Source organism: Euleptes europaea, chromosome 11, assembly GCF_029931775.1.
Source record: "Euleptes europaea isolate rEulEur1 chromosome 11, rEulEur1.hap1, whole genome shotgun sequence".
Lineage (NCBI taxonomy): Eukaryota > Metazoa > Chordata > Lepidosauria > Squamata > Sphaerodactylidae > Euleptes > Euleptes europaea.
The window spans coordinates 34,451,749-34,465,875 of NC_079322.1; the positions used below are offsets into that span (position 1 = coordinate 34,451,749).

The window sequence follows — 14,127 nt, forward strand, 5'->3', positions numbered from 1 at the left end:
TACTCCCATATTTGGTGCTAAAACTCCTGCCGAAGGGGAGCAATGAGTGAGGACCTTTTCTGGTGCCACAGTTTGCTGCAAATATGACAGCCTTTAGGATGCCACAGCATGTGGCAGGACCAGTCCAGGACGATCTACAAGTACCGCTTGCTGGTCAAACTAGCCCCGAGCAGGAAGGGTGTGATATTGGGGAGTAAAGTAAGATAAAGCTAGTCTGTTACAATATCATATTTTCTTTTTTATAAATGGCATATAATAATCAGCAGAGGGGCTGATTGGGAGAAGATAAGGCAGAGGAAGTGTTATATATGGGAGGGAGGAATGTGACAGTGGGTGGAACTTAACATCTTTTAGTTGGTTTCTGATACCTGCAGTGGAGAATACAGGATAAATAAGATAATATACAAAACTGGCTGTGGTATCCTATTAGACATAGTTTCTAGTTTTGTATTAGTCTGTTACAGTAAAAAGACAAAGGAGTCGACCCGGGTGTGCAAACGCACCAGCGACTACCCGCGGCTGCAGTGGGACTAGACTTTAAAGCCAGGTTAAAGCAGGACTTGAAAATCCTGTGGAAGTGTCGGAAGGAGGTGGGGTGATCCCACGGGAGGGAGGGAAGCATGTGTGTTGACTTTGGCGATTTACAGCATTCGCGGGACAATCACCGGACAAAATGGCCATGCGTTAACGGCCTATGATGTATTTTCTCCCAAGCCATTCCTGGGGAAATCACGGCAACAAATACCCATCTTATAATTGCTGTTCTACTAAAATTAACAGACGAGACCCCTGGAGATGCCCTAAAACATACGTTGTAAATATTAGAACCTATCTTGTAATTAGGTGCTTCTGCCCTTTTTTGTAAACTGGTATATTGTTTTTATGAATGAATGCTAATACCTATTTTTGTTCAGCTCTTCCTTAATGGTTCTCAGGTTGAATTGGACATTGTTTCTATTTTTTTCTGTTGGTTCTGAGAGCTTCAATTAATATTTTTTTCGTTGGAGCAAAGATGAGCTATGATGACTTTTTTAATTCAAGTGGGTGCATATGAACAGTTAACTTTTCAGTGCTTCACTATGTGCAATATGTATTAGTGTATTTCGCTGAAAGACTATTACTACTCTGGTTGGTTAAGCAAATTAAATGTTATAAAAGTTGAGTCTACCTGGAACTTTATCAGAAATCTTATTGAAAAAAATCATGAAGGAGATTATTGAAAAAATCATGAAGGAGATTAGGCTAGCAACAGAAGAATTTTGTTTTGGAACGACTAAAAGGAATTTTCAGTTTTTTGTTTTTTAATGTACCAGTATTAGCAATCATATCTTTCCATATTATCAGGGCCAAAAAGGGAAAAATATCTTTGGATCAGCCAAGTATAGTAGCTGTTCTAACCCCCCGGGGTTGTTTTAGCTTTGATCCTTAATAACACTGCGGGTGTCATTAGTATAATGTCTGTACTTGAACAGAGACAACATTCTTACCTCCTCTTTGATAGCTGTGTTTTTCTCAGGACACCCCGCAGGCCTCTTCATTATGTATTGCCGCTCTATATTTTATAGGCCTGTACAACATTCCGGCTGTCTCTTGGCGGCTTTTGTGTGTTCCTAAGTGCTGCTGGGGGAAAGCCGCTGGTCAGCTGAGAGAGCGAGCTGGTTCTTTCCAAGATCCACCCTTTTTTTTTAGTGAATTCCCAGAGTACACGCACCACAGCGTGGTAGCCAGAGCATCTAGTCAGGTTGCTCGAGTGGTGTGTATGCACTCGAGAAATAGGGAATTCAGTTTTTCTTTCTAAGAATGACTCAAGTGTTCATACATCTGCATTCTCCTTTTTTCTTAATGCAAATGTGTTATGATAAAAACATATTTAATAAAATAATGCTTAGAATACAATTAAAACCAATACAACTAAAATTAGTAGCTAATGCCAATATATTTATTAATACAACTATGCTAGCTATTAATGTAATGAAATTGATATAACTGAAAATTAAACTACAAAAATTAAAAGTTTTTCAAAGGAATATTCTCAGCTTCACTTCAAAAGAGGATTGTTTTTCACTAAAGGCATTATGCTGCTGTCACCTTTGACCCTATTGATATCATTATCACGCTAGCCTTACTTTGTGGCCACGGCGATCCAGGCTGTAATTATATCCAGGCTAGATTACAGTAATGTTTTACATGGGCCTTCTTTGCAAATGGTCTGGAAACCTGAGTTGGTTCAAAATGCAGCAGCCAGGCTGCTGTCAGGGGCAGAATATAGGGCTGGTATCACCCCAGTGCTGAAAGATCTGTGCTGGCTCCCCATTTGTTTCTAGGAGCAATCCAAATTGCCTGCTCTTATATTTAAGGCCCCAGATGGCTTGGGACCAGCATGCTTGAAGGAACACCCCCTCCCCTACTGCCTAGCCTGCCAGTTAAGATCTTTTTCGCAAGCCCTGCACTCTCTATATTTGCCTCCAGAGTTGAGGCAGGTGGCAACCAGAGGCAGGTCTTTTCCCTCAGTGGCATCTTGCCTGTGGAATGCCTTTCCCCTTGAGGCTTGCCTGGTGCCTACACCACTATCTTTTATGTGCCAAGCCAAAATGTTTCTGTCCACCCAAGCTTCTAATTAAGGGGTTGATCTTTTAATACCATTTCTATAGTGTGCTTTTAGCTTGAATTCATTTTAAGTTGCTCAATGATTATGTTTTTATGCTCTTGCTGGGTTTTTAATGCTGAGTTTTAGTTAACAACTTTTTAATGTTTTATGTTTTTATTATATTTTAGTTTTTAAGCTACCTAGGGTAAATTCCCTGGAGAGGCAGCATAATTTTTTTGTTAAATAAATAAAGCAGATCAAACCATTTCTACATCCATGAATGGAAGTGGCAATCTCCTGACAGGGTGTAAATTTAAAATATCAGTGTGATTGTCATCAAAAATAAAAATAAGAGGGTAAAGAATAAATAAACAGCTTAAAACCAACCGAGGTAATTTGTAGGCACTGGGCAACATCAACTGGAAGGGTGCCGGTGTTCGCTGCAGTTCATATTCGCTGGCTGGATGAATGTATTGTTATGGTATTTAAATTGAAGTGTTTTAACTTGATGGCTAAGTTTTGGTCAGTTGCGGTTTGTGAATCCTTGCGGGTGCCTGTATTTATGCTCCCTTGTTGCTATTTTACTATGCCAATAAAGGTACCTGAATCTGAAAATATTAGTGGCTCAGAGGGGACTAATGTTAACTTGATACATGTATGAACGTAGTAGAGTTCACCCCTTTTGATTTTCTGTACTTATTTCTTAAGCGAAGGGAATTTGCATGCAGGAACTTTTAATGAGGTATAATAGATTCATTGTACTAAAAATGACAAAATATCTTCATCTGTATTTAATATTTATTTTCTTCTAATATACCCCACCTTTTTCTACTATGGAAAGCTGACCCAATGCAGCCTATATCATTCTCCTCTCCTCCATTTTATACTCTCAACAACCCTGTGAGGTTAGGCTGAGACTGTGTAATAGGCCCACAGTCACCCAGTGAGATCCCCTGGCACACTGGGAATTCGAACCAGGGTTTCAAACATCTAGGACTGCCAACCTCCAGGTGGTAGCTGGAGATCTCCTGCTATTACAACTGATCTCCAGGTGACAGAGATCAGTTCGCCTGGAGAAAATAGCTGCTATGGAAGATGGATTGTATGGCGTTATACCCCATTGAAGTCCCTCCCCTCCCCAAGCCCTGCCCTCCTCAGGCTCCACCCCCAAAATCCTCAGGTATTTCCCAAGCTGGAGCTGACATCTCTACTCAGATCCTAGTCTGAAACTCTATAATCACTCACTTTCATGTGGTGGCTACTGTTAAACAGTAGCAAGCAGCCAGGCCCAGATGAGTCCTGCAAGTTGCATGGTATCAAGTCGCCTGGTGATTGCTGATGGGCCTGTCCCTAATGAGTCTTCCCTTAAAAGCCAAAACAACCCTGGAAAGTGTCCTGCCCCCTTCCGCTGCCTTTCACTGAGAGAAACCAAGGCTGGTAAAACTGCACATTTGCCTAGCAACAGCCACTGAGGGCATTCATTTCTTAAAGCTACAGGCGTTGTTTCTATTATTTGTGGGGGCTAACTCTCCCCCAGCATGTTTTTAGATTTCAGATTTTTCTGCAAATGTGGGTCATTTTTATAGAAAGATGGGCCTTGTCTGTCCGTGGCTCCAGTCTTTGGATTTAAGTATCCACATTTTTGGCCACACTGAGAATTATATTGATATTAACATTGGGATAAAATATGGGAAGATATTTTTAGAATTCTTGATTTAGTCTTTTAAATGTTTGTTTATGTAAGAAAAGGAGGAAGCACAAAATCCATTGACAATTGCAACATCCAGATGCTGTCCTCACCTTCTCTTTCCCCTTACCTCTGTTGCCATTTGTGAACTGTACTGAAAACAAAACTGGGTTTCCCAGCTGATTGTGACATTATCAACTTCAGCATCTGCAGGCATCGCTGTGTCACAACGAAAGGTGCGTCAGATCAGTGATCCTATTCAACAGATTTTAATTCAGCTGCACAAGATCATCTACATCACCCAGGTATGGTTTTTCCAATGCTATTTTCCTTCTTTGTGAGTTGCCTTTGTTTTGGCTACACAACAGAACCTTTTCCCTGCTCCTAACAGTCAGGGCCTCAGTGCTTCATAAAATACAGTATCAAAATAGATACTTGCCTGAAAATATCGATTTGTTTGTCTTTTTAAAAGAATTTTGCCCCTGTAGAACTGCATATTACATTTACTGCTATAGGTCTTTCATCCCATAACTATAATGACTCAAGCATCAGCATTTATTTCCTTGTAACATATTTCCAGTGCTCAAAAAAGGGGTGACTATGGACTACCCTGGTGCAAAACAAGGAACTTTTAAAAGGCAGTTTTGTTTGGGAAAACCCAGTAATTTCAGGTTTATCAAAAAAAACACAAATACAAAATTCTAGTTAAATATGTCTAAATAGGAATCCTAATTCCCATTTAGTATCTTCAGAGTTTCAAAATAATGATTCATATGTTCAGAGCAGATCTAGAATGTCTTCCCGCTTTGCAGAAGTTGAATGTAGAGTAATTTGAGAAATGAATACTGGTGGTTTTCCATCAGTTGGGCCTTTTTCCTTAATGGAAGACTAGAAGAAATGGGTTCTTTTGAAGCCTTTGCTGATTTTCTTCTAGGAAGGGGAACTGACATTTTGTTAAAATAATGAGGGCCAGCTTGAATACCAGCTCAAGAGAATACATGGAATTTCATGTGTTTAAAATACATTCAGGAGCAAAAAATAACATAGCGTGGTATACAAGTAGAATGGAGCCACGATTTGAGATATTCATGGAGACCATCAAGATTTTCAGATATCCAAAGCTAAATCTGTTCACCTCTCAGAAGTATTGCAGGCTCACACATCATGGCAAGATGTGTACCCACAAAAGAAGCTAAAGTTAACAGTGTCTTGAGAAAGGTTTGACTTGGCCTAAGGAATTCGTCTTCAAATCATCCAATTTCAAAGGTGCTTAAGAAAAACAGACAACAGGGTGTATTTATGATCTTGATTGCTCTGTCTGGCCTAGGTTAGTACCATAATGCTAGACAAGAACACTGACAGGAAATGTTCAGTCATACCTGACATCCGTGCTCAAGGGCCAAGGTTTTCCAGCTGCCCAGATTCCTGATAACAGCTGCACACTTTCTGATAAACCAGGTAAACTTTCCACAAGCATTTGCCAAGCAAATAAAGTCAACATGCACCAGACTTAGATCCCCCAAGTGTAAGGGATTATGCATCTCCCTTTCAGACACTACATGTTTAGCACAGCTGACTGTGAGAGATCCCCCTCTCTGAGTTTGCTTCTCCAAATCAGTTGCTCAGACGTTGATACAGAAACAATCGATTTATTGAAGCCTTCAGGAGATGAGACAGGCACAGGTAGAAAGTTGCAAGTGAGGGGCTATACGGGTTTACAGAATATATTGACTCCAGGGCACTGGGGCACTGGGGTTCACACTTATTGTTATGGGAAGTTACAAGCTTGGCATAATACAAAACATCAGACAGATCCCAGGAAGTCTGGGCGGCTATCACACTTCCAAGGCCGCATCGGCCTGAGGGAGTACTGGCAGGAAGAACAGCGGGGGGGGGGGGGAAGATACATGGGCCATCAGGCCTGGCGCCTGAGACCAGAAGGTGTGAACTGCTTTTACGAGTTCACTGATAACACAGCAGGTGATGGAAAGCAGAGACACAAAGACAGAGACCCTCACATTCTGCCCCCCTTAAGGCCCCCCCCCGGGGTCCCCGAGAGGACGAGGCTTATCGGGATAAGCAAGGTGGAATTCCCGGACTAAGCGAGGAGCCGCCATGTGGGGTGCGGCCACCCATTCGTCATGAGCGGAGCCAAGGTTTTTCCAGCGAACAAAGTAAAACAGTTTCCCTTTCTTCCATTTGGAGTCTAAAACCTTGGATATTTCCAAATGGGTGTCCCCTCCTACTACGGTAGGAATCTCGTGTGCGGGAGGGGGGTGGAACTGGGGGGCTGCCACATAGGGTTTGAGGAGGCTTATATGAAAGACTGGATGGACTCCTTTCAGAGTTTTTGGGAGGTCCAGTTCCACAGTAACCTCGTTGATTACTCTGGTAATGGGGAAAGGTCCCACATAACGGTCGCTCAGTTTTTTGCAGGGGCGAAGAGAGCGGAGGTTTTTGGTGGACAGATAGACTTGCTCCCCCACCTTGAGTTCCCATCCCGGAGACCGGTGTTTATCTGCTTGTTCCTTGTACTTGCTTTTTGCCCTTTCCAGATTTTTGAGCAACCATGGCCAGGTGGATTTAACCACCTGAATCCACTCCTGAAGGTCAGGGGTAGACTGGAGCTCTGGCGAGACGGGGGCAGAACCGAAAGGGCCGAAATCCGTCCCGTATATAACTTGGAAGGGACTAAAGCCGGTAGAGGAATGAGGCGCATTGTTATACGCATATTCGGCAAATGGCAGCAGGTCGACCCAGTCGTCCTGGTGGAAATTTACATAGCAACGCAAATAACATTCTACCACCGCATTTACTCGTTCTGTTTGACCATCCGTTTGGGGGTGATAGGCGGAAGAAAGGCCCTGCTCTTCCACTCCCATTAACTTTAGGAAGGCCCGCCAGAATTTGGCAACAAACTGGACCCCCCGGTCGGAGAGGACCTTCCTCGGGATCGAGTGTAGCCTGAGGACGTGTGTGATGAACAGTTTAGCTAAGCCCTGGGCTGAAGGAAGGCCTGCACATGGAACGAAGTGAACCTGTTTGGAAAAGAGGTCTGTGATAACCCAAAGAACCGTTTTTCCCCGACTCGGAGGTAGGTCGGTGATAAAATCCATGGCGATGACTTCCCAGGGATGGGAGGGGCTCTCAAGCGGTTTGAGAAGCCCTGGGGGTTTTCCCATCCGTTTCTTGGCTGTGGCGCAGGTGGGGCAGCTGCGCACATACAACTCTACATCAGATCTCATACCGGGCCACCAGAATTGTCTTCGAACCAGGTGAAGCGTTTTTATGAAACCAAAATGACCCGCTAGCCTGGCACCATGTACAAGTCCCAATACTTCCTTGCGAAGAGAGGAGGGGACGTACAGTTTCCCCCCTTGCACCCACCAAGTGTTGGTACGTTCCAGACCAGTGGGGAGGAGATGATGCTCCTCCTCCTGCAAGGAGGCGTCCCGGAGTCGCTGTTGGAAGGCTTCCGGGATGCCTTTGAGTGTAGGGGGGGTCTCCGGTGGTCGGGCTTGGGACCGGGTGGTGACGGCTAAGCTAGGAACTTCCCCTCGCTGCTCGGGAGTGAACAGGGAGTCGACTGGGCGATCGAAATCGTTGCGATACTGGGGAAGTCGTGACAAAGCGTCGGCTAGGGCATTTTCTTTGCCAGGGACATGTCTGAGAGTGAACCGGAACTTAGCGAAAAATTGGGCCCACCGAACCTGTTTGGCATTGAGTTTTCTAGCCCCCTTGAGGGCCTCAAGATTCTTGTGATCGGTACACACTTCGAATGGCAGTTCGGCCCCTTCCAAGAAGTGTCGCCATATGGTAAGGGCATGTTTGACCGCTGCTGCCTCCTTCTCCCAAATGGCCCAGTTGATTTCAGACTGGGAAAACTTCTTGGAGAAGTAGGCGCATGGTCTCAACCGTCCCCCCTCATCCCTCTGCAATAGGGCCCCGCCCATGGCTACATCCGAGGCATCCACTTGCACCACAAAAGGCTTGGTGCAATCTGGGTGAGCCAAAACGGGTTCGGATGAAAAAAGTAGCTTCAAACGTTCAAAAGCTAGCTGGCACTGGGGGGACCATTGCAAACGGGCTGAGGGAAGCGCGGCGCTAGCCCCCTTGTCCTTGGTACGCAACAGGGCAGTGAGGGGAAGCGCAACTTGGGCAAAGTTAGGAATGAAGTTCCGGTAAAAATTGGCAAACCCCAAAAACTGCTGAAGTTGGCGGCGGGTAGTGGGGGGTTCCCAGTCCCGCACTGCCTGGACCTTGGCGGGGTCCATTTCCAACCCTTGGTGGGAGATCACATACCCCAGAAATGTAATGGAGGGTTGGTGGAATTCACATTTGGACACCTTAGCATACAGTTTGTGCTCCCGCAGCCGCTGGAGCACCTCTCGCACTAGGCGCACATGGTCTTCCATGGTGTCAGAGTAAATAAGGATGTCATCGAGAAATACCACCACCCCCCGAAACAGCAAATCATGCAAAACCTCATTAATTAATTGCATAAAGACACTCGGAGCCCCCGAAAGTCCGAACGGCATGACTAGGTACTCAAACATCCCAAAACAACTGGAAAAGGCCGTTTTGGGTTCGTCTCCTTCTTTGATGCGAATGCGGTGGTAGGCTTCTACCAAGTCCAGTTTGGTGAAGATTCGGCCCTCCTTTAATTGTGCTAGAAGGTCAGGAATAAGAGGGAGGGGGTAAGCATTAGACTGGGTGACTGCGTTCAGTCTGCGAAAGTCAATACACAGTCTTAAATCTCCCGTCTTTTTCTTTACAAAGAAAGCTGGGGCTGAATAAGGAGCCTTGGAGGGGCGTATGAAACCCCTCGCCAGATTGACATCCAGATAGTCTCGCAACACTGTCTTTTCACTAGGGCTCATGGGGTAAACCTTTCCCTTAGACAGTTTGCCTTCCCCTACAATCTCGATGGCACAGTCCGTTTCTCTGTGGGGAGGCAGTTCGTCGCACTCTCTAACATCAAAAACATCAGTAAATTGCGAGTACTCAGAGGGTAATTGAGGAGAGACTGGGGCGGGGGACCCTACCAGTGCGGCGGCTGGAGTCCTGAGTACCCGTTCCTTGTCATGCAACCCACAGGGGTTTTCGGGGAAGGAAAGCACCCGTTTAACCCAATCAATGGAGGGATTGTGCCCCCTTAACCAGTTCATCCCTAACACCACAGGGGTTACAATAGGGGCGATAGTGAAATACAACCGTTCCCAATGTTCCCCCACGGACATAATCACGGCTGCAGTTCTGTGGGTCACCGGGCCCCGTTTAAAGTCACTCCCGTCCATTTGGGAAAAACGGAGGGGTCCCGGAAGCCGCTTGCGCCGGACACCCAACTTCTTGGCAGTTTCCTCATTTATCATGGTGCGGGCACACCCCGAGTCGACCAACGCGGGGACCTCTAACGGGGGGCCCCCTTTGGGTAGGGACAGATGGACACGCACAAATACATTGTCCTCTTGGGCGCTTACCATCGGTGGAGCTCCTTGCACAACGATAGGGACGGTCTGCTGCGGAGCCCCCTCTACAGCAGACCGACGGCGTTTTTTGCCGGCTGTTCCCACTCTTCCTCCTCGCTGGAAGAGGGGGACGGGGTAGTGGCCTCCGGGGAGCCGTCCGAATCAAAGACGGTATTTGTAATCCGGGACCCCGATGGGACCGTAGAGTCGGATGCCCCATCCTGGGGACGTGCGTGGAGAGCGGAGGGTGCGCCGGAGCGCCGGCTCAGTGGTCCACTTCTGCGGCGAGGCTGGCTGTCGGCGGCCGGTTTCGTCGGCTCGGCCTGGGTTTGGCGGGGAGGGGTCGGACGGCCTGAGCGAGAGGGGCATTGCGATGCAAAGTGACCCTTTCCCCCGCAGATCAGGCAGACGCCGGCCTCGAACCGCTTGCGGCGTTCCGCGGCCGAGAGGACCCCGCCACCCCCTTGCCGGAGTTCCCGGCCACGGTCACCCCGGGGCCTGGGGTCTCGCCCAATCCGTTGCTTGGACAAGTTCAGGAGTTGTTTGCGATTCTCGATGTCAGCAGCATGGCGAACCCAACCTTCCACATCCGGGGGGTTCCCTTGCATGAAGGCCCAATGTTGGAGGTCTGGGTTGAGACCCTCCCTGAAACATTGTACCAAGGTAGCCTCACTCCAGTCCAGAATTCGGCTAGCCAGTGACTGGAACTCACTTGCATACTGCGCCACCGACTTAGTCCCTTGGCGCAGTTGCATCAGGGAGGCTTTAGCCCGCTCACCTAGAGTCGGGTCCTCAAAACGGTTTCGGAGTGCTACCATGAACTCGTCCAGGGTTCGCAGCACCGGCGAGCGGAGTTCATACTGCAACACCATCCAGGCAGCCGCCTCCCCTTGCAGTAAGGAAGCCACGTACTGCACCCGGGACTCCTCAGAAACGAAGGTTCGGCCTTGTTCCCGCATAAAAATGTCTACTTGGACCATAAAAAAGGTCAACTGGTCTCCCGACCCGTCATACGTGACTTTCAGGTCCCGACGGGCCGGGGGGGCAGGGGTTGCGGGCGGAACTACTGGCGCCCCGTCTGGGGGAGCACCGGCTGGAGGTTGCAATTTCAGCGCATCTAGGGTCGTGGCCATCTCACCCATTACGCGTTGCATGATCTCCATCTGCTCCTGCATAGCCCGGCGGTCTTCCTGCCACTGTTTTCGTTCTTCCTCCATGAGGGCCTCCTTGCGGGCCGGGTCCCCTTCGAGTCCCGTGCTGGGGAAGGCCAACCGGCGATCCTTCGCCGCAGTCCGCGAGAGCGACCAGCCCTTGGGAGAGTCCAGCCAATAAGTGAGCCCCCGGGGACGTCCGTCCCGATCTTGGTCGGGGGCGCGACCCTTCGGTTTCTTTGGCTTGGCTCCCTCCTCTTTAGGGTCCGGCTTCTCCGGCTCGTCCGGTTCCTTGGGGGCATCGGGGTTAGGGGTGGTGTCCTCGTCGGCTGACATTCTGTCCAAAGCGGTACAGCTGCAGTCCGAGAGGCAAGGACTTGCAACTTAATGTGAGAGATCCCCCTCTCTGAGTTTGCTTCTCCAAATCAGTTGCTCAGACGTTGATACAGAAACAATCGATTTATTGAAGCCTTCAGGAGATGAGACAGGCACAGGTAGAAAGTTGCAAGTGAGGGGCTATACGGGTTTACAGAATATATTGACTCCAGGGCACTGGGGCACTGGGGTTCACACTTATTGTTATGGGAAGTTACAAGCTTGGCATAATACAAAACATCAGACAGATCCCAGGAAGTCTGGGCGGCTATCACACTTCCAAGGCCGCATCGGCCTGAGGGAGTACTGGCAGGAAGAACAGCGGGGGGGGGGGGAAGATACATGGGCCATCAGGCCTGGCGCCTGAGACCAGAAGGTGTGAACTGCTTTTACGAGTTCACTGATAACACAGCAGGTGATGGAAAGCAGAGACACAAAGACAGAGACCCTCACACTGACATTAATGTATTGAACACTGAATGAAGTCATGCTTGAATGATAAAGTAATCAGAAACTTTGTGTCAGCTACAGAAATAATCAGAACAAATTCTATAGCTATCTATTCTAACTGATTATAGAGGCAGGATATATGTTTATGCTTAAGCATGTTGGGCAGTGATGAATAAGTGTTAGCTAGAAGGAGAAGGAGATGGGAAGGGAAGGAAACAGCCACCAAACTGCAGTGGCGGACCTACATTTTTGGGAATCTGAAGCTTGAAGTATTATGGAAGGAGCCCCCTTGCAACCAGCAACATTTTGAGGCCATATGAAATGGGTATTAGACCATATTCTAAGGTCTGTATTAAGTACTTCAGCCCATTGGCTTATGACTCTATCACTAAAATAGCCTTATTTTAATAACAAACACTTTAAAAACACTCAATTTTGTTGAAAAATTCACTCATTAAAAAAGTATCTTCAGGGCCCCTCCGGGATTAGGGGCCCTAAAGCTTAAGCTTCGTTAGTCTCATAGTAGATCCCCACTGCTGAACTGCCATCTTCTGAATCACTGTTGCCAATTTTCCTAATTACCTAGTTCATAATTACCCAGTATCTCAAGCTACCCCCATCCTAGCTTTTGAGTGTGGATTATAATGCAAGCCCAAAAAGAACCGCATGCCTTTCCCGCCTATTATGTGCTTACCTGCGTGCAGAGCTGTGGTGGCTGCTGAAACAGTGGGGAAGAAAGTCTCTCTTTCTTTGCATTTACCTGGCTACAGCATTGACCCAGGTCAATTGACCCTGTTTGAAAAAGGAAATATAATAGTTACAGCTGCATTCCAAGTACTAAAGAGAGGGGGGAAAGGGTGAGCAACAGAAGAGGGAAGGAGTGAGAATTTGCTGTCAAAGCAGCCACCTACAAGGCCACTGTTGTAGGTAGGAAAGGGTTTGGGGGCTTGTGGGAGGCCAGAGAAATGGGGGAGGCATCAGGGTAAGGATTCAAACCTTCTCTGGATTTGATACTGTGATCTAGACCTGAATGGGCCTCAGAATTAATCAAATTGTTTTAAAACCTAGTCACCAGAGTGAAATTTCAAATCAAATTGGAAGAGGGGTGGTTATTTCACACATCACTAGTCAATGTATTTCCCCAAAACTGTGTCTTTTAGTTGCTATCTCCTGCTAATCTTCTGTTATAGTTTTTGTTAATTCTGACTACTCTGACGAAACATTCAGGTGAATTGGTACACTCTAAACCTTCATTTGCTGGTACTTCAACCCAATTCCTAACCGCAGCTCTTACCTTCACACCATTTCTCAACATTCACTTGTTATCTCTGACCATTTCTCTACGCCCTTCTGGTCATCCTGTTAGTCATTATTCATAATGTTTCTTTTGTTCTTGACCTCTTTGTTGCTAGAGTAACGTTATCACATACTGTGTTGCAAGATTTCTGACTTCCCTTTTTTGTATCTAAACTATTTATCCTTTTCATCACGTTTTGCCAGCGTCCCTCTTCTGATTGGGTGAAATACTTTCTCTGCAGACCAGCGATTGTGCTGGCAAACTCACTTAATATATAGTGACCTTTCCTACAAGTTGCTTAATCCTGTAATCAACAATCCTGATTATTAATATCACTGATTCCATTCCAACTATAAAGGAGCCCAAGCCCATACCATAAACATATCTGGTTCTTGTGTAAAGAGTGGAGCAACTCCAACTCACTGTTTAATTGCCTGGACCACAAGTGGAGCCATTTGCCAATGTTAAGTTATTCTGATGAAGCTCATGATGTCCTCAAGGGATCCTGCCTAGCTAGGTTTGTGTGAACTGGGGGGAGTGGCTTCTTTTTAAGGTTCAAGCTGGAAATGCTTTAGAATGTTTCCAAAGAGGCTTGGAAATGGGACTTGACACAGAGATGTTGAAGGGGCAAGATCCGTATTTCCATATGAATTTTCTCCTACAGGGATAAGAAATCAGTTTCCTCTTGTGCCCAGCTCAAGTGCAGATTTTTGAGCCACATTTCCAAGTCAGCTGTTCTCCAGAATGACGTTTCTTCCAATATACAATTTAGCTCTATATGAAATTAATGTAAATATCTGTCATTCTGTGAAATAATTTGGACTGGTAGATGTTGCTTCTTACCAGTGAGGCTTCCATTTTCATGATTGTTGAAAATTACTCATTATGAATTAGTATTTTATGAAACACTCCATTAATATTCAAATTCCAAGTTAGCGTCTGGCAAGAGGTACTTCTTGTCAAGGGAGAATTCCGTTTGTCTAGACAACGTGTTCAAATTAAAAAATGAAAATTCAGAACTGATTGTAGGCTTTTCTGACATAAGATTAGATTTATTTACCTCTTCCATTTTAAATGGCTAATATTGCTGGTGAAACTAACTTATCTTTAGC

The 14,127-nt window shown here is 46.4% G+C and overlaps 1 protein-coding gene across 3 annotated transcripts in view; it reads left to right on the forward strand.

The window, feature by feature from the left end:
* The window catches only part of NEK10 (NIMA related kinase 10), a 109,798-nt gene that overhangs the window by 75,218 nt on the left and 20,453 nt on the right, over window positions 1-14,127 (forward strand). For 2 of the 3 annotated variants that reach the window (XM_056857366.1, XM_056857367.1), the window contains one exon: window positions 4,479-4,579. In XM_056857366.1, the coding sequence (XP_056713344.1) occupies window positions 4,479-4,579 (101 nt within the window). Of the gene's footprint in view, window positions 1-1,017; window positions 1,045-4,478; window positions 4,580-14,127 lie in introns of all 3 variants that reach the window. The other variant, XM_056857369.1, reaches the window with a different exon arrangement.